At 34.5% G+C, this 22,212-nt stretch overlaps 1 protein-coding gene across 7 annotated transcripts in view; it reads left to right on the top strand.

Annotated features, from left to right (window-relative positions):
* Window positions 1–22,212, top strand: part of WDR72 (WD repeat domain 72) — a 201,282-nt gene that overhangs the window by 9,484 nt on the left and 169,586 nt on the right. For 4 of the 7 annotated variants that reach the window (XM_039888999.1, XM_039888993.1, XM_039888995.1 and 1 more), the window contains exons 2-4: window positions 24–241; window positions 4,213–4,315; window positions 17,185–17,349. In XM_039888999.1, the coding sequence (XP_039744933.1) occupies window positions 231–241; window positions 4,213–4,315; window positions 17,185–17,349 (279 nt within the window). In that variant the 5' untranslated portion in view covers window positions 24–230. The remainder of the gene's footprint in view (window positions 1–23; window positions 242–4,212; window positions 4,316–17,184; window positions 17,350–22,212) is intronic. The other 3 variants (XM_039888997.1, XM_039888994.1, XM_039888996.1) reach the window with 2 other exon arrangements.

Here is a 22,212-nt window from a genome sequence, read left to right on the forward strand (position 1 = left end):
TCCAAATAGGACTGTCTCCGCAGGTCCATATTCCTGCCTGTGGGAGTGCCTTCCATGTTTATTCTGAGAGAAAAGGAGAATCATCGTAATGGCAGTGGCCTGACTTCCAATGTCAGCTTGGGCTGAAGTTTAGAGAAGAGCAGATGTCAGGAAGGAGACAAATGGCCCATGGGAAAACGCAATATCTCTAAGAGAGACGCCAGGGTGTAAGGGATATACCATCAACGACCATGGGAATGAAGCAAGCTTTGCTCTTGTACCTTGGGAGTACTCATCCCAACCTACTTTGCATCAGCTATTTATGTATTTATGACTTGACTTATAAATTATAAATTTCTAGAGGTCCGAAGCCTTTTTTTTTAAATCTTTTATTTACTAGGGCTTTTAATAATAACCTGTTGATTGAAAAAAATGAATATAGTCTTTTCACAGGGAGCCTATAATGTAGATAGAAAGGAGATTTATTACATAAAAGAAGTAGGGAACAGAATTTAGTATATGATCAATTGTGTGATTCAGACGAAAATTTAAGTATATGCTTCAAGAATTGATATATGCATTATTAAGCTGTACGTTCTGACTAGAAAGAGACAAAATCTATTGGCTTGTGTGTTAGTTTACTAGAGCTGCCATAGCAGAGTATCACAACTAAGTGGCTTAAGTAACAGAAGTTTATTGTCTCAGTTTTAGAGGCTCGGCTTCTGAAATCAAGGTATTTAGCAGGCTTGGTTCCTTCTGAGGGCTGTGAGGAGGAATCTGTCTCATGCCTGTCCCTTAGCTTCTGGTGGTTTGCTTTCAGTATTTGGCATGCCTTGGCTTGTATCACCCCATCTCTGCCTGCCTTCACTTGGCTCTCTTCCCACGTGCGTCTTTCTCTAAATATCCCTGTTTTATGTAGATGCCATTCATATTGGATTGAGGGCAACTCTAATCCACTATGACTTCATCTTTGTTTAATTAATTATACCTACAATGACCCTGTTTCCAAATAAGGTCACATTCTGAGGTATCGGAGATTAAGACTTTAACATATGAATTTTGAAGTGGGCTCAATTCAACCAATAACAGATCGGAAGATGGTAGATTTTGTTTTACTTTGTCAGTGTGGTACCTGTACATTCTATCTTCATTTCCCCTCCTTAATTCACTTAATGGAAGCTACTATAAATTATGAATAATAAAGTGAAGGATTATAAATGACAAGAATCCTCCATTTGTACTACTGCTTACTTAGCAGGATTTTGACACAGATTTTGAGATTAAATAAAAGACTGCTAATAATAGCGGGTAACATTTATTGAATGCGTACTATCTAAAGATTTCTATGGATTATCCCATTTAATGCTCATATCAACTCAATTAGATTGATATTACAATTTATTGACATTTTATTGATAGGAATCCAGAATGCAGTTGTAAAGTAACCTATCCACGGACAGTAGAGTTGGCATTCCAATCCAGGCTGACTAACTCTAGGGCCTCACTACTGGGTATATACTTTCTCCTCCTTAGTCTTATTACAGCCAAGTAAGGTAGCTATTATTCCCACTTTGTGGATGAGTAAAATAAACTTTAAAGTAACGAGGAATTTGCTGGGTCACAAAACCAGCAAGTGTGGAAGATTTAATGTTATCTCCCTGCAGAAATCTTTCCCATGTTTGATTTTAAACCCTACCAGTGTTTCCTCCCCAAACATCCTTGCATTTACCTTACATGGCCCTGATCATACCTTCGGTGACTTGGGATTTGCCTATCTCTATAGTCATTGGTGATCTCCTTAAGGTTTGTGAATATCTTTGTCTTTCTTGTCTACTTCTCCAGGATCTTGCATAGTCTCTGGAACCTAGTAGATACTCAAGTATTTGTTAATTAAATGTATATAAGTAAAGGCAAAGGGGCCAAGGAAAAGGGAGGCCAGTTGAAGATACAAGAAATAAGGGTTAATAAAGGGAGGAGTAACTGAGGTGACTGAGGTAACTGAGGTGGGGTGAAGATAAAAATGTTATTATAAGAGATTAGTATGGATATATTAGAAAAATAAGCTAAAAATAAGGAAAAGATACCAATGTCGAAGTGATGGAAGAAAGCTCACTCATGTCAAAGTGCCTGATTGTTTTGGTTAATTGGAGGGAAAAGTTATCAACTAAGAAGGCATGGATATAAGGAATTGCCTGGGTTGGGGTGAGGTTTTGAAAAGGTAGAGGAAAAGAATTCACTATGGGAATGGGTTAGAGATGTGTTTCCCAGTACGACTTTATGTAGTACATAGCAAACACATCGCAAATAACATACATACTTATACAAGTATTTATTTTAAAAAAATATAACTAGTACATCATACTCCTTGGTTTTATGGATATTAATGACTAAAATCATTCTAAAGGAGACTTTTATAGAGCTTAATTTATTCCTAAGTTAATTTAAGACTAAAAATAGAGTTAATTTAATATATTAGGCAAATAGTTTTACATATTATACTTGGATATGACCCCAAATGACTCAAGATTAGAAATAGGTATATAGAATTCATGGAAAAAAAATTTTTGTCTAATAGCAGAAATAGTTAAAATTAATCATGAGATGACTGAGTTGTAACTATTTTAGGGTCAGAAACTGTGTTTTTCTGTTTTTGTGTGTTCTCTGCAGCCCAACCCACCTTCTTTAATATATTTGGTTTTCAATAAATATTTGTTGGATTTGTTTAAGAATGAACTAGTAGTAATTTTGTTCATGTTAAATATCTCTAAGTATAAAAAAGATTTTGTAAAATTTATAGAGTTTAATGTAGAATAAACTTAAAAAAAAAATCCACTTCTTAAAGCCTAAAACTAAGGCTTTAGACAAATGGATTGGAGATTCATTAAGTTGTTCACTGATTGAATATAAAGTAAAGGAGCTATCCAGAGAGAATGATTTGTCTTTCTTTCATTTCTTTTACCACCCAAATGCTATCTCTTTGACGTCTGTAAATGGAACATGCTTGGCATTAACTTGGCTACGTGAGCTCTGTTGCATTACAGCCTAATAAGTGAAAAGGTTAAGTTTGAAGGTAATACAGTACTTTGTGAAAATCTTTGACTCACGAGGCTGGGAGAGCTGAGATCTGATGGGAACCTCATCTGTATAGTGATAGGAAAGTGATTTCTTGGCTACTTTGTTTTATGCATGTTCCAGATCATGAGTGTTTGGACTTCAGGTATTAATTTGCATATCTGTTTAATTCTTCCCTTGATCTTTGAGTTATTTTACCTACCTAGATATTCCCTACCTGAAACACATCACTTTCTAGAGATTCTTAAGTGCCAGTTAATCACTCGATAATAACATTTTTGGAGGCGTATGGCTTTGATACTGGTTAAGGGTTAACTCTGAAATAGTCATGCTCCACTGGGTAGTCCAGGTGGAATTTTATGTGTAATTCAAATATGCCTTCGGCAGTTTTTGACTTTGTAGAAACTTTTTTTTTTTTTCTACCTTTTCTAAGGAATGATCTGATTACAACCTGTTGATAAAATAAACCTTTTGCTTCAGGAGCATTTGCAAACAGGTTTTTGGGGGACAGGGCTGGCTTCCTTCTACTGAGACCACACCCAGCTGTGTATGGAACCCTGAGGCTGCTTGTTTCATATTCCCCTGTGGTTAAAGTAGCTCTTACTCTGGCCTATTCTCATACTCAAATACTTTCTCTGCAGCATTTTTCTACTCCCTCTGTGCCCTCCCACAATTTATTGCCACTTAGACTAGCTGGCTCTGTGAAATCAGCCAAATTGATCTCCAATCTATTTGTTTTTTTCAATTTTATTGTTATAATTTACATACAAGAAACTGTACCTATTTCAAATGTATAATTTGATGAATTTTAACATTCCAAGCTCTTGTAACCTAAGCTCTAAATAAAACTCCCTCTGGGCTCTAGATGACCAAGTTATCTTTTGTGAAGTAAAGAATCATGAGGTAATTCACTTCTGTCCCTAACAGCATCCAAGTATGAATTTTGAAGAAAGTGGGTGGGATTTCTCTCCACTTAGGAGATGAGATTTCAAAGAGGTCACACAACTCTAAATAGCAAATCCGAGATTCAGACTCAGATCTGGTTGTATTTAAAGCTTATATCGTTAACTGCTGCACTATTTTTACTTTCCTCACAGATGTTATTTTGTTCAGATTATTGTCATGTATGGTAACTAAGGTTTTCATCTATTTTTTGGTCAGCTGTCTTCAGTCAAGAGGTTTGAGATTTGTCTCTGACTTTGAGGCTGGTGAGGCAGAGACTCAGTATCTGGGTGTGTCCCTGAAGAAAGCTGTTTATGACAAGGTAAACAATTCCAGTGTCCAGTAGACACCAGACACAAAACCACATTTGCATCATACTCATCATTTCGTTAGCCTCACATAAGTCAAAGAGATAAAAACAAATCGTCACAGGGAAGAAGAGGAAGGTGAGAAGGAGGATGAGGACTTTAATGGTGTGGTGTCTTTTCTGGTACTTGCTAGATATTGTATTTATGGAGAAAAGACTAGGAAGTGTTAGCCCAGTTTTTAAAGGCAGTGGAGACCACTTCGGAGTCTGAATGCATAAGAAGTTTTACTGTTGTTTTGCTTGATTTTTTTATTTATTGTTTACTTGGGGTTTTAAAAAAGTTTTAAAGAACTACCAAAATAACAGATTATTTTGCTTAGCAGATTTCTAAGACTTTCTGGTGGGGAAGTCTGGGTGGACTTTGTCATGGTGTGCAGGGGGTGAGTTCTGGGTGATTTATTACTAGTCAGGCTAGTTCTGGTTCTCACTAAGTTGCTCTCTTCCTGGGTTACTTTGACCAAGTAACCAACTTTCCTAGGCCTTCATTCTCTCATCTGTAGAATGAGGGAGGAGGTGATAGCATTCTTCAAGGCTCCCTTTTGGCTGTAACCTAGGGTTGCCTGTGGCCCTAGGATCCCTACAAGAAACCCAGTTCAATTTGGATTTCAGATAAACAATAAATAAGTTTTTTAAGCATGTCTTATGCAATGGACAGTAATCCTTTGTGTGTGTATATGCATGTCCCAAATATTTCTTAGGACATACTTACACTAAAAAAAATTACTTGTTTTATCTAAAATTCAAATTTAACTGGACATCTTGTATTTTTATTTGCTAATCTGGCAAGAGTTAACAGCTCTCAGCATGCATGCCTCACCAGGAGGCATATTTCTTAGTTGCCATTATGGTTTTCCCAGATCGCTAATGGTTTGGACTCTATAGCTTTAAATGATTTCTGTTCCTAGACAAGTTTTACTTGGTGTTCCCATCCTTTTTACATCAAAACATAAATACAGAAAATGATTATCTTTGTACACACACTGGCTTGAGGGTTTCAATTTCTCTCATCCCTATATCAACTATTCACAGTCCAGTATGTGCCATGGCTTATGGCCGGGAGGCTCTGATTTATTTAATTTATATCATAGTTGACCACTGGTTTTTAGAACGGAAGCATAGAAAACTCTGTTGTTAAAATCCTGCGTCATTGAAAATGAAAACAGTAAGTATTCTGCAGATTCACCTCAAGAAAGGTGTTCCTTCGATCTGTAAGATGTGTCCATCTGGTAAAGATCCTTATTTGGGACGTCAAGCTGTTATTAACATTTTAAAAATCAACATTAAAATGGGGAAAATCATAATGATTTCATCAAATATAGCTTTTTCTAAAAAGGAAAAATATTCACAAACTTCCTGTATTTTTAATGACTAAAAACCATTAAAATAACAGTCTGAAACTTCTCTTATTTAGAAACAAGATGTGGGAATTATAAAAATAAATGATGTTATTAACCATAAAAGGTAAGGAGTCTTAAGCATTATGGCACAAATGCTGTTTTAGTCTTGTCTGATATGTATCTAAATTTTAATGTATATTTAAATATGTAATGTTAAAATAACATGTTTAAATTTAATATGCTTTTCTTTTATAATTAGGTTTAAATGGAATTTGTCTTTATATAAAATTAAACTATCAAAATCAGCTTTATCACACATACTTTAATAATTACTAGATGCAAAATGTTTTTTCTTAAAAATATTTTTACTTACACTGTTAAGAAATAACAAAATAATAAATATATACATATGAAAAAGGTTTCGAGAGACTATATATTATTGAAGAAGGGGACAAAAATCAAAAGAAGGCAAAAGTTGAGGAAACACCAGCTATTCTTGTAGGTCACAGCACACTCTTATCTGTGTTCTCATAGCATTTGCACATGACCAGAGCATCGTGCTATGTTGTTTCATAGTATCAAAGTGACTATGGGAAAATTGATTGGTTATATATAGATATATATCTAGATATGTAGATATATATATACAGTTATATAACTATATCTAGTTGTATATAATTATATAGCTAGTGAATAATTTATTTACATAGGTATTCTACCTGTAGACTATGAGCTTCTTGAAGGCCATATTCTCATCTTGAGAATCCATTGTGGTATCTGGGTAGGCTACAGTAAAAAATTCGTGTACAAATTATTTGAGAGTCAATTAAGAGAACATTTCATTCATGTGTATAATTATTACAATAGCTATCTATACTGATTATATGATAAAATATTGATTTTATAAGTTACAGAATACAGTATCGAAATCTAAAGTGTTGTATTTGGTACTGTGACTTGGTGCTATGACTAGATCCATATGAGGGAAATTTATTTGGCTTTTATAATATAGGCTATAACTTTATTCCTGTCTGTAGAAGTATTTCTTTTTTTATGTTCATTTTTTTTCTTCCAGTGGAAGTGTTTGTTTTACATTTCTTTTAAATAGGCCAGATTTAGAAGGCATTTAAGGGCCTGTAAACATCTATCCGTAGTCTCATTTTAGACATTCCAAAATATTATTCAGGCACTCAAATTTAGAATACTATAATTACAAATTGAGGGTTGTGATAATCCCTTTCCAAATATTTTACTACTCATCTAGACACATAATTATTTGAAATGGGATAGTATACTTTTCTCAGGGGCATAACTTACTCTGCCACATCAGAGTTTCCCTCTAGGTTAGAGACTCTACAATAGACTTTTTTCCTTTGAGATTTATTTTCGATTAGAGATTTCTGGGGAATTATACAGTGTTTCAGAAGACATGGATTTACTCTCTCTCCTACTGATAGCAAGGCACAAAGTTTCTGGGGTAACTATTTAAATTTTGCTCCAAAGAGAGAGAGAGAGAGAGAGAGAGTCTGAAAAAAGTGACTTCCGAATGTGCAACCTTTTAATCCATTACTCTTCCTTACTGTACAATTCACTAGTGTCTCAGAATCTCCGAATTAGAAGTCTCATTGTCAGCTTTCTTATACTCGAGGAATTGGGATTAGATTAATGATCTCCAAAGCCACTTCTTGTACTACCTTCTAGATTATGGGAGTTTGTAATATGAGTAATATATGCAAGGTATAATGGTAGCATAATATGTATATTATACCCATATGCTCTTATTTACATTCTTTATTCCTCATAAGAAAACTGAGATGTAAGGCAATACAGGTGATAGTATCCTCATTTTACTACATAGTACCCTTATAAATCTGGAGATAAGTGGTAATAGTAGCCCTAGAACCAGGTCTCTGAATTCCAGGTCTGTTTTCACTACATTTAGCAATCTGGATTGTTCAGGATAAACTCTGGTTAAGACCTGATTTCTTGTGGCTTTGGTCCTGGTACTTTCTGTTTTCTAATTGAATATGTTAGAAATCCCATGACTAGTAAGGGTTTTAATCTATGAAATGTTTTGACTTATTTTTCTAAACTCCAAGTGCCTAATACTTTGTTAGATACTTAAACATTTGCACATATTTGCATGGGTGGTTGCTTTACTAGACGTGAGTCTTTATAATGTATATATTCCATTCATTTATTCAGCAAATAGTTATTGAGTGCCTGCCTGTCCTAAACCCTTTTATAGGCCCTGAGAATACAACTATGGACATATCATACTGAAGTCCCTGTCTTTGGAGGAGAATTTAAAATCTAGTGAATTTGAAATGAATTTAATATGAATAAGAATAAAGTAAAAAATGTAATGGTGAAGAAATTTGCTATGGGTAGTTGTTGCTATTATCTCAAGGTATGAGAGCTAAAATTAAAATAACAGTAATTTACTGAATGCCACCCTTGATTCTACATTATATACATGTTCTCATTTTACCCTCACAATACTCTGAGCTAGGTATCATCATTATTCCCATGTTATAGATGAGAAAAATGAAGCTCAGAGGGATTAAATGACTCGTGTTTAATTTTAACCCAACTTAAAGTTCATACTTTCCTTTTGGAATATAGAGCTTAAAAATAATAAAGAAAATAATTTATTCAACCGTATTTATTATTTTCCTATTCAAAGCACTGTATTTCAGGTACTATAGGGAATGTAATAATGATTAAGAAATGATTCCTATCTTTCACAAAAGCTATAAAAGGAAGAAACATCAAGATCAGTTTGGTTAAAAGAATATTCATCAGATACCCAATATAGACCAAGCACTATGTCAAGCAAGGCCTGGTCTCCATCCTAGGAGAATTGCATCATTTCATTTGGGAGACATCCGTGCAAAGCAGATAATTTTAAGGGTGATGCAAACTTGAATAATACGAAGTGGCTAGTTATTAGGTAGACAATGTTGCAATGATTCCAGTAAGAAGAGCTAATTTTCCAGAACAATAGGGATATAAAGAACCTACCTCAGGATGTATTTCTCTTTAATATAATGTTAATCATTACAAATATATTAATTCCTTGGCAAATTTGTTTCTGCTACAGTTCTTAGCAGCCAAGACAAATTGCTTTGACTATAGTTTCCTAGTAAAGTTAAAAAGGCGACAGGCAAGTGCTTGAACATGAGCCATGTGCACCTTGCCTGTAGACAAATTAAAAAAAAAAAAAAAACATAGCCCAGTTTGCTTTGGAGCAGTGTGGCCATGAGCACTGCCTTTTCTACCACTTCTTGGTTCTGAGAAGCATACATTGGCAAAGCCAGGAGTGGAGGTCAAAATGCAAATAGTTTTTGAATGGTAATTTTCATTGTAATACCAGAAGCTACAGTGAAAAGACTATGACAAAGTTACAAGTGGTGTTTCTTAGTAGCAAGTGTTAAAACACACCTGTGTGGTTCCTTTTCACTACCAGCTTTGTGATCTTCAATTATATCATATTTGTCTGATATTCATGAAATGAACCATTCCCCCAAAATGAATTTTCTTGATAAATAAAATGTATTATCTATATAAATCTGCCTTAGAAATTATTAAAACTACTACTTTCTGGTTTTCTGCCTTCTTAAACAGAGTATGTTGGGCATGTCATTGTCTTTTATGTCATGATGGGCAACAGTTGTCCTGGGCTAAAATACCAGGGAGCCCTCAGGAGTGATAGAGATTTGGGCTGATTTGCCCTTACAGTAAGAGTCCCAAGATTGTCAGATTTCTGTGGCTCTAATGACAGATTTTGTGGGTTTTTTGTTTTCTTTTTCTTTACTATGTTCACTTTTCTCCTGAGCTTGCTTCAGTTGGAATGTTCTTTCTTTGTTTCTTGCTCCAATTTGCTGATTTGAATACAAGTGGGCTGTTATATGAGCTGTCATTTTACTTGGCAGAATTTATGTAGTCTGCCCTATGTGTTTTCATATGTAAGATTGTACCTGCTCATTCCCCAAGATTACACCCAGTATAAAGTTTTTGCTAAAATGAGTGTGTTTGTGTGAGTGTGTGTGTGTGTGTGTGTGTGTGGTTTTACTCCCCCTACCTCATTTTTAATGGTCACCAGTATAATTGTGTTTTCTATTTCATGTTTATTCAGTTCTAGTAATTTATATTTCTATAAAAATTATTTCACTTAACTATTCCAAATTGTTGACACAGTGATTTATAATATTTCTACTTAAAATATTAATTTTAGTTATACTCATGTTCTCTTTATATTTTCTTTTGGTGTCTTTAATTTTTTCTTTATCAAACTTGACCATAGATTTACTTATATTATTTCTCTTTTCAAAGAATTGGGTTTTAATTTTGTAGATTAAAAAATACATCATTATATTAATGTATGCTCTTGTCCATTTTGTTTTCTTCTGCATTTTTTGAATTTACTGTTCTTTTATATAAGCTTTTAATTTGGATGTTTAGCTCATTAATGTTCCATCTTAATATGTGCATTTAAGGCTGTAATTTTTCTTTACTACAATACCTAGATCTGGAAAGTTTTAGTATATAAAATTTTCATTGTCTTTTAGTTAATAATATCTAATCTTCACTATGTTTTCTTGGTAGTCCCAGGAACATTTAGAATACATTTTTTCCAAGTATTTAAAGAGGGAGCATTTCAAAAGTGTGTGTGTATATGTGTTGGGGGAGGTGGGTTCAGATTTTTATTCATTTTGTTCAGATAATGTTGCCTCAATAATGCTAATCTTTTGGGATTTGTAAAGACTTTTCATGGTCTAACATGGTCAGGTTTATAAATGTTACATGCATGATCTAATAGAATGTGTTTTTTATTTAACACCTAGTTGTAGGAATCTATATATAAATCCATGATATTATAAATGCAAATTATGCATTCAAGTGTTTTATATCTTTTTTATATGCTTGATCTATTTATTACTAATTGAAATATATAAAATCTCCTACTTTAATAGTAAGCTTGTCAACTTTTCTTTGTAATTATGCAAGATTGTATTTTATATATTTTGAGGCTCTGCTATTGAGTACCTAGCGACTGGGGACTATTATCCCTTTCTGGTGATTGATGTATTTAATCATTATATAATCATTATATAATGACTCCTTTCCCTCATTAATACTTTTACCTTAAAGCCTATGTGTCCACTATTACATCAGTTTTCTTTTATTATTATCTGCCTGGCGTATCCTGTCAATCTCTTTATTTTCAACTTTTCTATGTTAATACTATTGGAATTTTTTTATATATTCTAATCGTGAATTCATCAATTCATTTTAAATTCTGATGTTTGGATGTGAATTTACCATTTGGTTTTGCATTTTCTATTTTCCATGCTTTTTTGCTCAAAAAAAATGTTTTTCTTCTATTTGATAACTTTATTTTACTACTCTATTGTTCGAAAGTTACACACTATTTTTTTATTATGATGTCTTGTCATGAATTCTCACTTTAAGAAATTTAAAGTTGACCAGTATCTCTGCTCTCTTTCCATGCCTATAAGAACATTAGAATGATTTAACACAGGTTCCACTTCGTCTTTTTTCATGGTCTTATCTATAATTTTAGTTTACCTTTTTATCCCCCCAATTAATTATTCTCATCATTATTAATATTATTATTTAACAGATAATGCTCATTTAGACTTACTTGTGTATTTACTGATTTCTTTGTTCACCATTGCATCTTGTATTTCACTTTATTTCTTTCTTTTGATTTAATATATTTTTCCTAAAGTACATCCTTCTATAATTCTTTCAGTAAGGTCTGTAAATGTTGTATTCTCTCAGGCCTTACTTGTTGGAAAATATCTTTATTGCCCTCACTTTGAGTGATAGCTGAAAACCTAGGTTGGTATTCACTCCCCTTCCACATTTTACAGTTAATGTTCTTGTAGATTCTGGCCATTTCCTGTAGAGAAATCTGCTTTGATCATATTTGCTGTTCCTTTTTAAAAAAAATTTATTTATTTAAAGTAGTTTCAGGTATACAGTACATTGGTTAGACATTTATATAGTTCATAAAACGGTCCCCCAATTGCTCCCTCTCTCCCTTGGCCCTCCCTCCACCTAGCCATCATATTAATGCTAACTGTATTCCCTCTGCCGTGCTCCCCATCCCCGTGACCAACTACTAATTTGTACTTCTTTAGCCCTTCACCCCTTTCTCCCAGTCCCCAAATCCCTCCCTTTGTCACCAAATTGTCCACTATATTTGTGAGTCTGCTTTTGATTAGTTTGTTCTTTTTGTTCCTTAGATTCCACATATAAGTGAAATCATATGGTATTTATCTTTCTTTGTCTGATTTATTTCTCAGCATAATAACCTCTAGGTCCATCCATGTCATTGCATATGGTAGGATTTCATATATATATATATATGTATTTTTAGGTCATTTCATTTCATTTCTTTCATGCTTTTCCTTTAGTATGCTACGATTCATTATTTCTATTTTAAGCCTCCTTAATGCTTATTGGATTCTTGAATCTTAAGTTTTTACATGTTTGAAACATTCTGAAAAATAGTAGACCCATTAATTTTTTAATAATTTAAAAAATAATCCCAATAGCACACATAACTATTTTCATAAAAACTATTTGATAGTAAGTTGCCAGTTTGTTACTCTGTCTTTTTTTGTATATAGAACAAGGATATGCTCCTATACAATTGCAATAAACATTTTAAAATTAGGAAATTAACATTGATATATTACTGCCATCCAATGCTTAGACTTCATTTAATTTTTGCCAGTTTTCCCAGTAAGTCTCTTATAGCAAAATAATCCAGTCTAGAATTATGTGTTACATTTAGTTGTCGTGGCTCTTTTAGTTGGAGCTGGTTTTTATTTTCCTTGACTTTTATGACTTTCACACGTTTGAAGATTACAGACTACTTATTTTTATTTTATAGAGAGTTCTTCAATTTGCATTTGTCATCATGAGATTCAGTTCATGCATCTTTGGTAGGAATTCTGCATTTGTCATCATGAGATTCAGTTCATGCATCTTTGGTAGAAATACCACAGAAATATTCTATCAGGTGGCACATGATTTTTTGCATTTGCCATCACTAGTAATGTTTACTTTTATCACTTGATTAAGGTGGCGTCTGCCAGGCTTTTCTTCTGTAAAGTTACTCTTTATTTTTCCCCTTTGCAATTAGTAATTATCAGTATGAATTCATGACTTTCTGTTTTATTCAAGGAGTTACAATCTATTCCTAGCATTATTTATTTTGATGTTCAAATCGTCCATAATTTCGCCAGTGGCAGATCCTTCAAGTTGGCTTTTGTGTCCTTTTGCTCTGTCCCCCTCACTCTTTGAGCACTTCCTTGTTTTCAACAATAATATGTTCCAGTATCACTGTGTATTTTTTCTGCTTGTAGCCTGGAATCAACCAATTTCCCAAGAAATTCTGGTTCTTTTAGTAGAGAATAGTATTTAAAAGATCCTAAGTGAGTTTGTTGCTATTGGAGTGTTGCTACTCCTAGACCCTCCCCTCAGCAAGGAATAAGAAGAGAGAGTGTGTGTGTGTGTGTGTGTGTATTCATTCCTCACATCTACATTAATTTTACACTAACATTCCTGTTTCCACTCCAACGTCATGAGGACCTTTCTAGTTTTCTTACTTTCTATATTTCAGACAGTAAGAAACCTGGTTCCTGTTAGCCTATTAATGTATTAATTCTTTGATCAGATACTCTATATGTAAGCAATTACTCTGTAAAACTGCTCTTTGTCCTTATATGGCTTCATCAGCCTTGTGGAGCTGTCCACGTTGTGAATACCCTGTTCAGCCCCCTGTATCCCTTTACTATGTCTGGTTACACTTTTGGGAAGTAGCCCACCTCTCCCCACCAGGATATGCTGAATCTTCTCTAGCCTTCATGACTTCCTTAGCCTCCTTGGGCTCTGGCGGTCTACGCCAGGCTGTCCTTGTAAATGAATGTCCTCCTCACCTATCCCAGCCTCTGACTCCCCTAGCCAGTACTTCCTTACCCATCGTGAGCACCATCTTTATGCTGCTTGGACTCTAGTACTTCACATTGGGTCTCTTTTCTGTATGAATACCCTTCTCACCCTGTACAGACTCTGATCCCCATACCAGGACCACTTCTTTCACCATCCTCACCCCTCTTCGGCTCATGACATCCCTTGTTGAGCCACCTCATTGTATGAACTCTTTCCTTAACTTGCTCAGGCTCCAACACCTGGTATAAAATAGCCTGTGTGCATTATTCCCCTTTACTCTGCGTGGGCTCTGAAACTCACGCTGGTGGCACCATGTTTGGATGCCTTCCCTGGACTCTGACTACACATGCCCTCCTGTATCAGTACCCTCCTCATGCTACTTAACCTCTCTCTACCTGATGGTTTTTTGACTGAATTACCCAGCAGGGAAAGGGTTCTACCTTTCTGCAGCTTATATTAATAAACGTTAGGTGTTTTTATTCTATTAGCTATCCTCTTAATATCTCTGCTTAATCTTAATCTCTCTGATTTTTTTTCAATCAGCATTTTCTATTTCTTTACCACTTCTTGCTGCATTTGGTGTATTTTCTTGAGAATTATGTTTAAGTTCATTAATTCTCTCCACTTGAGTCTATTCTGATTTTTCTTCTTCATTGACATTTGTTTTATTTCAATAATTATATTTTATTTCTAGAAGTAGAATATTTTTCTTTAAAAATTCTGCTTGTTTATTTTTTATAGACTGTCTTTTTTCTCAGGATTTTAAATTTCTGCTTTTGTCTCTTTAATAGCTTATAATAATTTAATATATGTGTTCTTTTGCAATAAGTTTTTAGGTTATTCTCTTGTCATTAGTTACCAGGGTTTAATCCCTTTGCTTGCTCACAGTTTATTTATTATTTTCTTGAGTGTTTTGTAATTTTTTTATTGTGAGCTTATTCATCACTGGAGTCATTTGTTTCTACAGAAATTCTATGCAGTCTTGGTTGTGAAAGTGTTTTTTTACAATGCTTAACAAAAACAACTTTATTAAATTATAATTGATAAATAATATATATAAAGTGTGCAGGTTGATAAGTTTTGACATACACATACACTGCTGAGAAGCCATCACTACGGTTAAAATAATGAGTGTGTCTGTTATTCTCAATCTTTTTTTTTATTCTACTTTATTATCTAACTCCTCTCTGTTCACAGGCAACCACTGACCTGCTTTCTGTTATAGATTAATTTGAATTTTCTGGAATTTTAGACAAATGGAATCATACAGTGTATATTCTTTTTAGTTTTTTTCACTTGACATAATTATTTTCAGATTCATTCATGTTGTGCAAATCAACAGTTTATTCCTTTTTATTGCTGAATAGTATCCCCATGTGTAGCATACCACAATTTATCCATCACCTATTGATGAACATTTAAATTGGTTCCAGTTTTGGGCTATTATAAATAAAACTGCACATGTAGAAATTTTTGCATAAATATATGCTCTCTTTTCTCTTGGGTAAGACCTAGGAATGGATTAATTTGGTTGTAAAGAAAGCATACGTTTGACTTTTTAAGAAACTACCAAACTATTTTTCATTGTACTTTTCCAACGGCAATATATGAGTTCCAGTTATTCTACATCCTTTTTAATGCTTGGAATAATTTTTTTCTTTTCTTTCTTTTTCAATTTGAGATATTCTGATAGGTGCATAGTGTTTTTGAAAGGTCTTCCAGCGGTATCGTTGACCTGGGAACAAGTATTTACATGGATTTCTTCACATGGATATTCTGACATTATATATAATGATATCTTTTTTACTCCAAACCTGTTTTGTGGTTTGCATTCGGCATATTTTTCTTGGGAGATTTGGAAATAAGCTTTCTTATCTTCCTGAATAGTTTTGGATTCTCTCTCGTTTCATTTCATTGAGCAAGATAGGGTTTCCTGTCCTTTTGTGGAGATGTTAACATTCAAACTACTACTAGCCAACAGAGCTATATACTGACACAACTCCAGTTTCAGATTCTTCTTAGATTTTTACTGCTTGTAATTTCCAAGGCTTATTTGCAAGCATGGCCACAAAGCAACAATTAAAATTATATGTATGTATACATACACACACATACACACATACATACATACATATGTGTGTGTGTGTATATAATGCATTATTTCTTTATATTTGAAGCAGAAGAGGTCCAAGCTCAATTTACAGTGTTATTGAAACCAGAACTCTTGATTAGCTTAGTACTATGATTATTAGTATGTGTGGTCCTGATTCCAAATTGCAAAGCTGAAAGTATTTCCTATAGAAATCTTGTTTTCAAAGTGCTTAGAGACTGCAATAAGAACAGTACAGCTATATTATAGATTATATTACAACTGTAATGTAATTACAACTAGTTACTGAATTCCAAACAACTGAACTATAAGTAAAATTTTGAAAGTAACCAGTTTGCAGGTTAAGCACTGCCTGTGTTAAATTTGTGTTCATGGTGTCAGTGCTCTTGTTTATATGTATGTGTGCATGTGTTTGTGTATACTCGAACATATAAATAATATGTACCATAAGTCTTAAAAATTTATACTGGTACTTATCCTTTTTATGCTTTAGTACGAGAAGCCTTGCAGGACAGGTTTTCATTTTCTTAACTTTCTTAAGCCAAATGTGTGAAATAAACATGGTATCTCCTCTCTTTTATCTCTGACATTTTATTGCAATTAAATATATACTAAGTCACAAGACAAAACAAACTAATTTATTCTAAGAACTTAAAGCATTATTTATTATTAAATTATTTGAATTTCGGAGAAGAATGGTTATTTGGGGAAACATTTAACTGTTTCAAATTTAACTTTAATAATCATGTATTCATTTTAACTCTTGTAACTAACACAGGAAGGTAGTGAGTTCATGAAAATTATTACTCAAGAAGATACTAAATACAAAAATGGGTAAAATAATTATTATTAAAAGTAATATAAATGGGACTTTAATGTTACAGAAATCACAACATCAATCGTTGAAGACCAGGAAACACTGATTTTATGGAAGAGAATTACTTTTTAATATCAAGGTTCAGATATTTGTTACTTAGATGAGGTGACATTTCTGGGGAGAAAGAGTCTGCAATGCTGTCTTTAAATTATAATGTGTATACAGCTTTGTTCTTGAGAAACCTAGCTGGGCTTTGGAGAGATCAGGATCACACATAGTCAGAGCTGGGTGTGAAGTGGGCAGACTGTTTCTATACTTCTCTTCATCAGCATCAGCAATCAGAAATTTAAATAAAAGTCATTCCTTTTTGACAGATTAACAATGGGCATGGTAATTTCAATGTCCAATGACTACCTTCTCCTCTAATTGATGGAAAGCACTTTTTCCCATTGCTCTGGGAGAACATATTATTCCCATTTGTATCATTATAAATCTACTTTGTGATATGATCAGCTCCCCCAAATCTAAGGATGATGACCATGTACACTCCTTCCCTTCTCTGTGTTTCCAGCATTTTCTCAGCATGCGGTCCTCCCTGCAGGCGGTGGTGCTCTGGGGAAAGAAGGCCCCTTCCCACAGCATCACTGCCATCATGATCACTGATGACCAGCAAACAATTGTGACTGGAAGTCAAGAGGGTCAGCTCTGTCTCTGGAATCTGTCACCTGAACTAAAGGTTAGTGAAAATTATTCATATTGAAACAGACAACACCTACAAAATAAGCATAGCTTGCTTCTTAACCATCTGCAATGACAGTCAGTGGGAGGTATGCATGATTGTTAGGGAGATACTTACTGAAGTCATAAATTGGTTTTACTTATGGATTTGGAGAAAATGAAGTATTATATGGTAGATCAAGATATTGTTGGAAAATTATATTATGAATATTGCTAATCTTAGCTATCAGCTAGCTGTTATCACCCTTTAAGCTATGTTGAGTTTTATTATTTCATATCCTGAATTATATGTTTAAGTAACTGAACTGCAGACTTGTAAGTATAATTCTAAAAATTATGGCTCATTAATCTAAACAAAGGGCACCCTTGAAAACCACTATTAACTAAATGAGTAATATCTTAATTATCTAGATGTTTCTGTCAGTTTGGCTTTTTGCTATTCTTTTAGTCTCTGCTTGCCTATGATTTTTACAGATCACATCAAAAGCTCTAAATCCAATTTACCATTGTCAGCCCTCTTATTTCAGAACCTGACCTCACCTAGGATTTGGCCCATTGATTAGCAATTAATTGTCCCTGTCCCAAGTCATAAACATTTAACATATTGGAATAGATATTTGCTTAGCTCTAGCAGCCTCAAGACCCAATTTGAACATTTAAACTAATGATGTACTTAAAGTATACTGCCCTCATTAAGAAGCCTTTTAAAGATCAAAGACTATTTTTAGCCTTTAAAGTTTGTCACTTTAAAACCTAAATTAACAATTAATTGTAATTCTATTTTATAGTGTAATTAGTTAACATCTCCCATCACTGAACAGTGCCACTACAGGACTGCCAAGAACTGCATAGCAGGGCAGCTCAGCTCACTGTTTATGAACATTCCTGAAAGAAAGAACTGGTATTATTGCAACAATTGAGCTTTCAAAATGGTGGCTCTCACATTCATTATCTCTTATAGTTTAAACTCACACCCCTAAATGGCTTAAAATATCTTGTTGCTCTTTTTAATGTTGAAGTTTAGTGTTTTCTGGCTGTAATAGTTGCCTTGTAATATGTAGGCTTGTTATAAGCTTAAGAAATTTTGAATCTTAGCCTCTGTATCTCTTTACATATATCCTGGTATTTATCTAACATGTTTTTATTGAGTGGATTTTATAAAGCAGGCAGCATGCTTAGTACCTGAGTTCAAACATAAATGAAAAGACCTGGTGCTGGATGCCCAGGAGGTTGTGGTAAAGGACATAGGCTAATGCAGTGCAGTTGTGTTATGATACAAGGTACTCTAAGTAGGGAATGGACTGTCTGTGCTGCATCTTCAGTGGGAGGAGTGATGCCATGCTTTTCTTAAGAGCAAGTCTTTTGCTTGGGATTAGAGCAATGGTTTTTAACAAAGAGTGATTTTGCCCTGCAAGAAGCATTTGGCAATGTCTATAGGCATTTTTGGTTGTTACAATTGGTTGGAAGGGCAGTGCTGCTGGCATCCCTGGTAGGGGTCAGGGATGCTGTAGACATCCTGTAGCCCCTCACAACAAAGAATTATCCCATCTAAAATGCCAATAGTGCTGATATTGAGAAATCCACGTTTAGAGATATGGTAGAAGAGTGAGAATCTGATCAGCAGGGGTGGAAGAAACAAGGGGAATCATTAGGGAATTTTAAGAAGAAGACTGGATCAGCTTTGTGTTTTGGAAATTTACTGTGAGGACATTATGAAAAGTTAATAACACGAATAAGGTATTGATTCGTATGAATGTGAGATTTTCCACATGAGAGTTCTCCTTAACATTTTCTGTGGCTAACCATAGGGCCAGAAAGAATGAACATCTTTTATTTTTCTCGTGAATCTTACCCCTACAGACAATGGGTCAACTATTAGCATGGAAAACTCTAGCCTTTTTAAAAATCAAGGGCATTTTTGAGTTTCCAGCATATCTTCTTGCCATCTGTAAGACAGTCAAGTCAGTGGTTCATCATTGATATTTTAATGCTTAGTAGTTTATTTTGATTTTTATTTGGAAGAAAAAAAAAAGGTATATATAAAGGAATAATTTGGGCAGGGGAAGAAGAAAGGAGGCCTTCAGAACATGGGAGATTGTAAGAGAGGACATAACTATGTGGATGACTGAGTAGCTATAGGACAACTTAATGCCAAAGGGCATATTAATGGGGAGAATAGCAGGAAGGGTAGAGAGAAGTGGCAGGGTGTACGGTATAAAGTGACCTGAAATCCATCTATTTCCTCTTCATGTTACATTTTGAAAGCTTCTTTCCCTCTCCAAAACAGTCTAGATAAGAGAATGTCTCAGGTTCAATAGTCTTAAATACTCAGTTCCCACTCTATAAAGTGGAAAAAGCAACCTAAGGACACTTACTTATGCAGTCATTAGACAAGTTACACAGATAATTTTTGTTGTTGTTGTTGTTCTAGGCACAGATCTTACCTTAAAGTTTCTCAGAATCTAATGTAGGAGACAGACTTGTTAATAGGCAGTTGTAAAGCAGTAGTATATTTTCTGTCTCTATGAATATGACTCATCTACGTATATCATATAAGTGAAATCATACAGTGTATATTATCCTTTTGTGACTGGCTTATTTCACTTAACATAATGTCCTTAAGATTCATTCATGTTGTAGCATGTGTCAGAATGTCTTTCCCCTTTAAGGCTGAAAAATTTTCTATTAAATGTGTTTACTACATTTTGTTTATTCATGTGTCAATGGACACTTGGGTTGCTTCTACCTTTTGTCTTATGTGAATGATGCTGCTATGAATCTGGGTGTATAGATAATATGTTTGAGTTCCTGCCTTTACTTCTTTGGGATGTATACCCAGAAGTTGGATTTCTGGGTCATTGTATAGTTCTATTTTAAAGTTTTGGAGGAACTGCCAAACTGATTTACATAGCAGCTTTACTACTTTACATCCTCCACCAGCAGTGTGCAAGAGTTCCAGTTTCTCAACATCCTCACCAACACTTGTTATTTTCTGGGGTTTTTTTTGGTTTTTGTTTGTTTGTTTGTTTTATAATAGCCATCCTAATCAGTATTCAGTGGTTTTGAAGGGAAAGCCTTTCTGAGGGTGATGTTTGAGCCGAGTTCTAAAGGATGCACAGGATTTGAACAGGAAAAGAAGGTGGGAGGAAGCGGCAGACAAAGAATAAGTATATGTGAAAAGCATAAATATTTTGTCTTCAGGGAACTGGTAAAAGTAGTTGAATAGGCCTGGAACATATTGAGAAAGTTAGAGGTGGTAGGCACACCTGGAAAGGATGGAGCAGACTCAATATGGAATCTGACATGCTGAGGGGTTTAGATTTTTTTTTTTTTAAACTGGCAAGAGCTAACACTATATGCTAATTAAAAATGGTGTTATTAAGGGATTTGAAGATGTTTTATGCAAACAGATGACATAATACTATTTTATTGTATTTGTTATTTAGGATATCATGGAGTTTTGAAGGGAGGGAGAGATGAGATAAGGAACAATACTTTAGTTAAGTAAGATTTGGAGCATGAATTAAATCACTGGCAATGGGGATGAAGAGGAGGTGAAACCCGGAAAGGCATCAAGGAGAAAGAAGAGACAGAACTATGCAACAGTTGGATGTGGGGTTAAGGAACAGGAATAGTCAAAGGTACATTTTAGATGTGGGATTTGGGTGATGGGTGGGACTGGTGAGATAATGGTATCATATATTTGTATAAGGAATAGAGGGAATTAGATAATAAGATAGAGAGGAAAAGAAAGTGACTTAAGCTCTGGACATCTTGGAATATCCCAATATTCATCAGAGGACTGGGTACACATCTCATGGGTAATGTGATGGCAAGGTGCAGAGGAGCTGGAGAATAAGTCTCCTTGTTCTGGGCTTCTCGTTATATGCCTAGATTATGCATGCTGTTTCCAGGCTCTGAGTCTGATTCCCAAAGCCCTCTTGTTTCCCCGGGACATTGTGAGGTCTAGTAATGAGGAGCTTCTGCAAGTCCCATGTTAGGGACTTCCTCACTTGGGTTTGCTGGATTTATCACACCTTTAATCATAAAAAAAAAAAAAGGATGATTTAAACATCTTCTTAGATATATTCTCTTAGTATTGGGATGTTCTATTTTCTTCCAGTTTAATACTCAGAAGGAAACATCACAATGACAAAAGGAAGAATATCAATGTTGTGTAGAAAAAAAGTGAAGATATCTGGGTTAATTTCTAGCTCTGATATTTACCAACTCTGTGATATTGCACAAATGACTTATATTTTTTGAACCTCAATCTATTCATACCTGTGAAATGGAGATTAAACACTGTTGAAAGTTGTACCAGTCCTAGAAATAGGGTAGATACTCATCAACTTGCATGTTCTTTTCCTTTTCTCATTGTGCTGTTGGAAGTACCTGGGGTAGGGAATTGGGGGCGGGGATACCAGTGCTTCCTAGAGGTAGAATAAATAAATAGAAGTAAAGGTCACCTGGATTTCATCATGGCAATGACTATGTATGATTGTAGAATATTTTCGTTATTTTTCACAGCACTTCTAAAATATGATAAAATGAGGAGAGCCCGTAGTGATTGTCACAGCTTACTCAACTACATGTGGGGATCTAGTAGCAGAAGGAAGACTTCCTATGAAAGACAGTGCATTCAGATATTTTGTCTGTAATCGATTTTCTCTGGAGGAGGAAATGTCCTTGATGTACCCCAATTCATTGCTTAATGGCCCATAATATATTGGAAATGGGTTATATTTATAGGGATATACATTTCAAAGTATGATGATGGGGAGCATTATGTTGTTCTGAGATGGATCCTTCTGGATTCCCCAGGAAAAAGGGATAGAGTCAGAACTTGGATTGTAAGTGA

Source organism: Pteropus medius, unplaced genomic scaffold (genome assembly GCF_902729225.1).
Source record: "Pteropus medius unplaced genomic scaffold, Ma_sr-lr_union100, whole genome shotgun sequence".
Classification (NCBI taxonomy): domain Eukaryota; kingdom Metazoa; phylum Chordata; class Mammalia; order Chiroptera; family Pteropodidae; genus Pteropus; species Pteropus medius.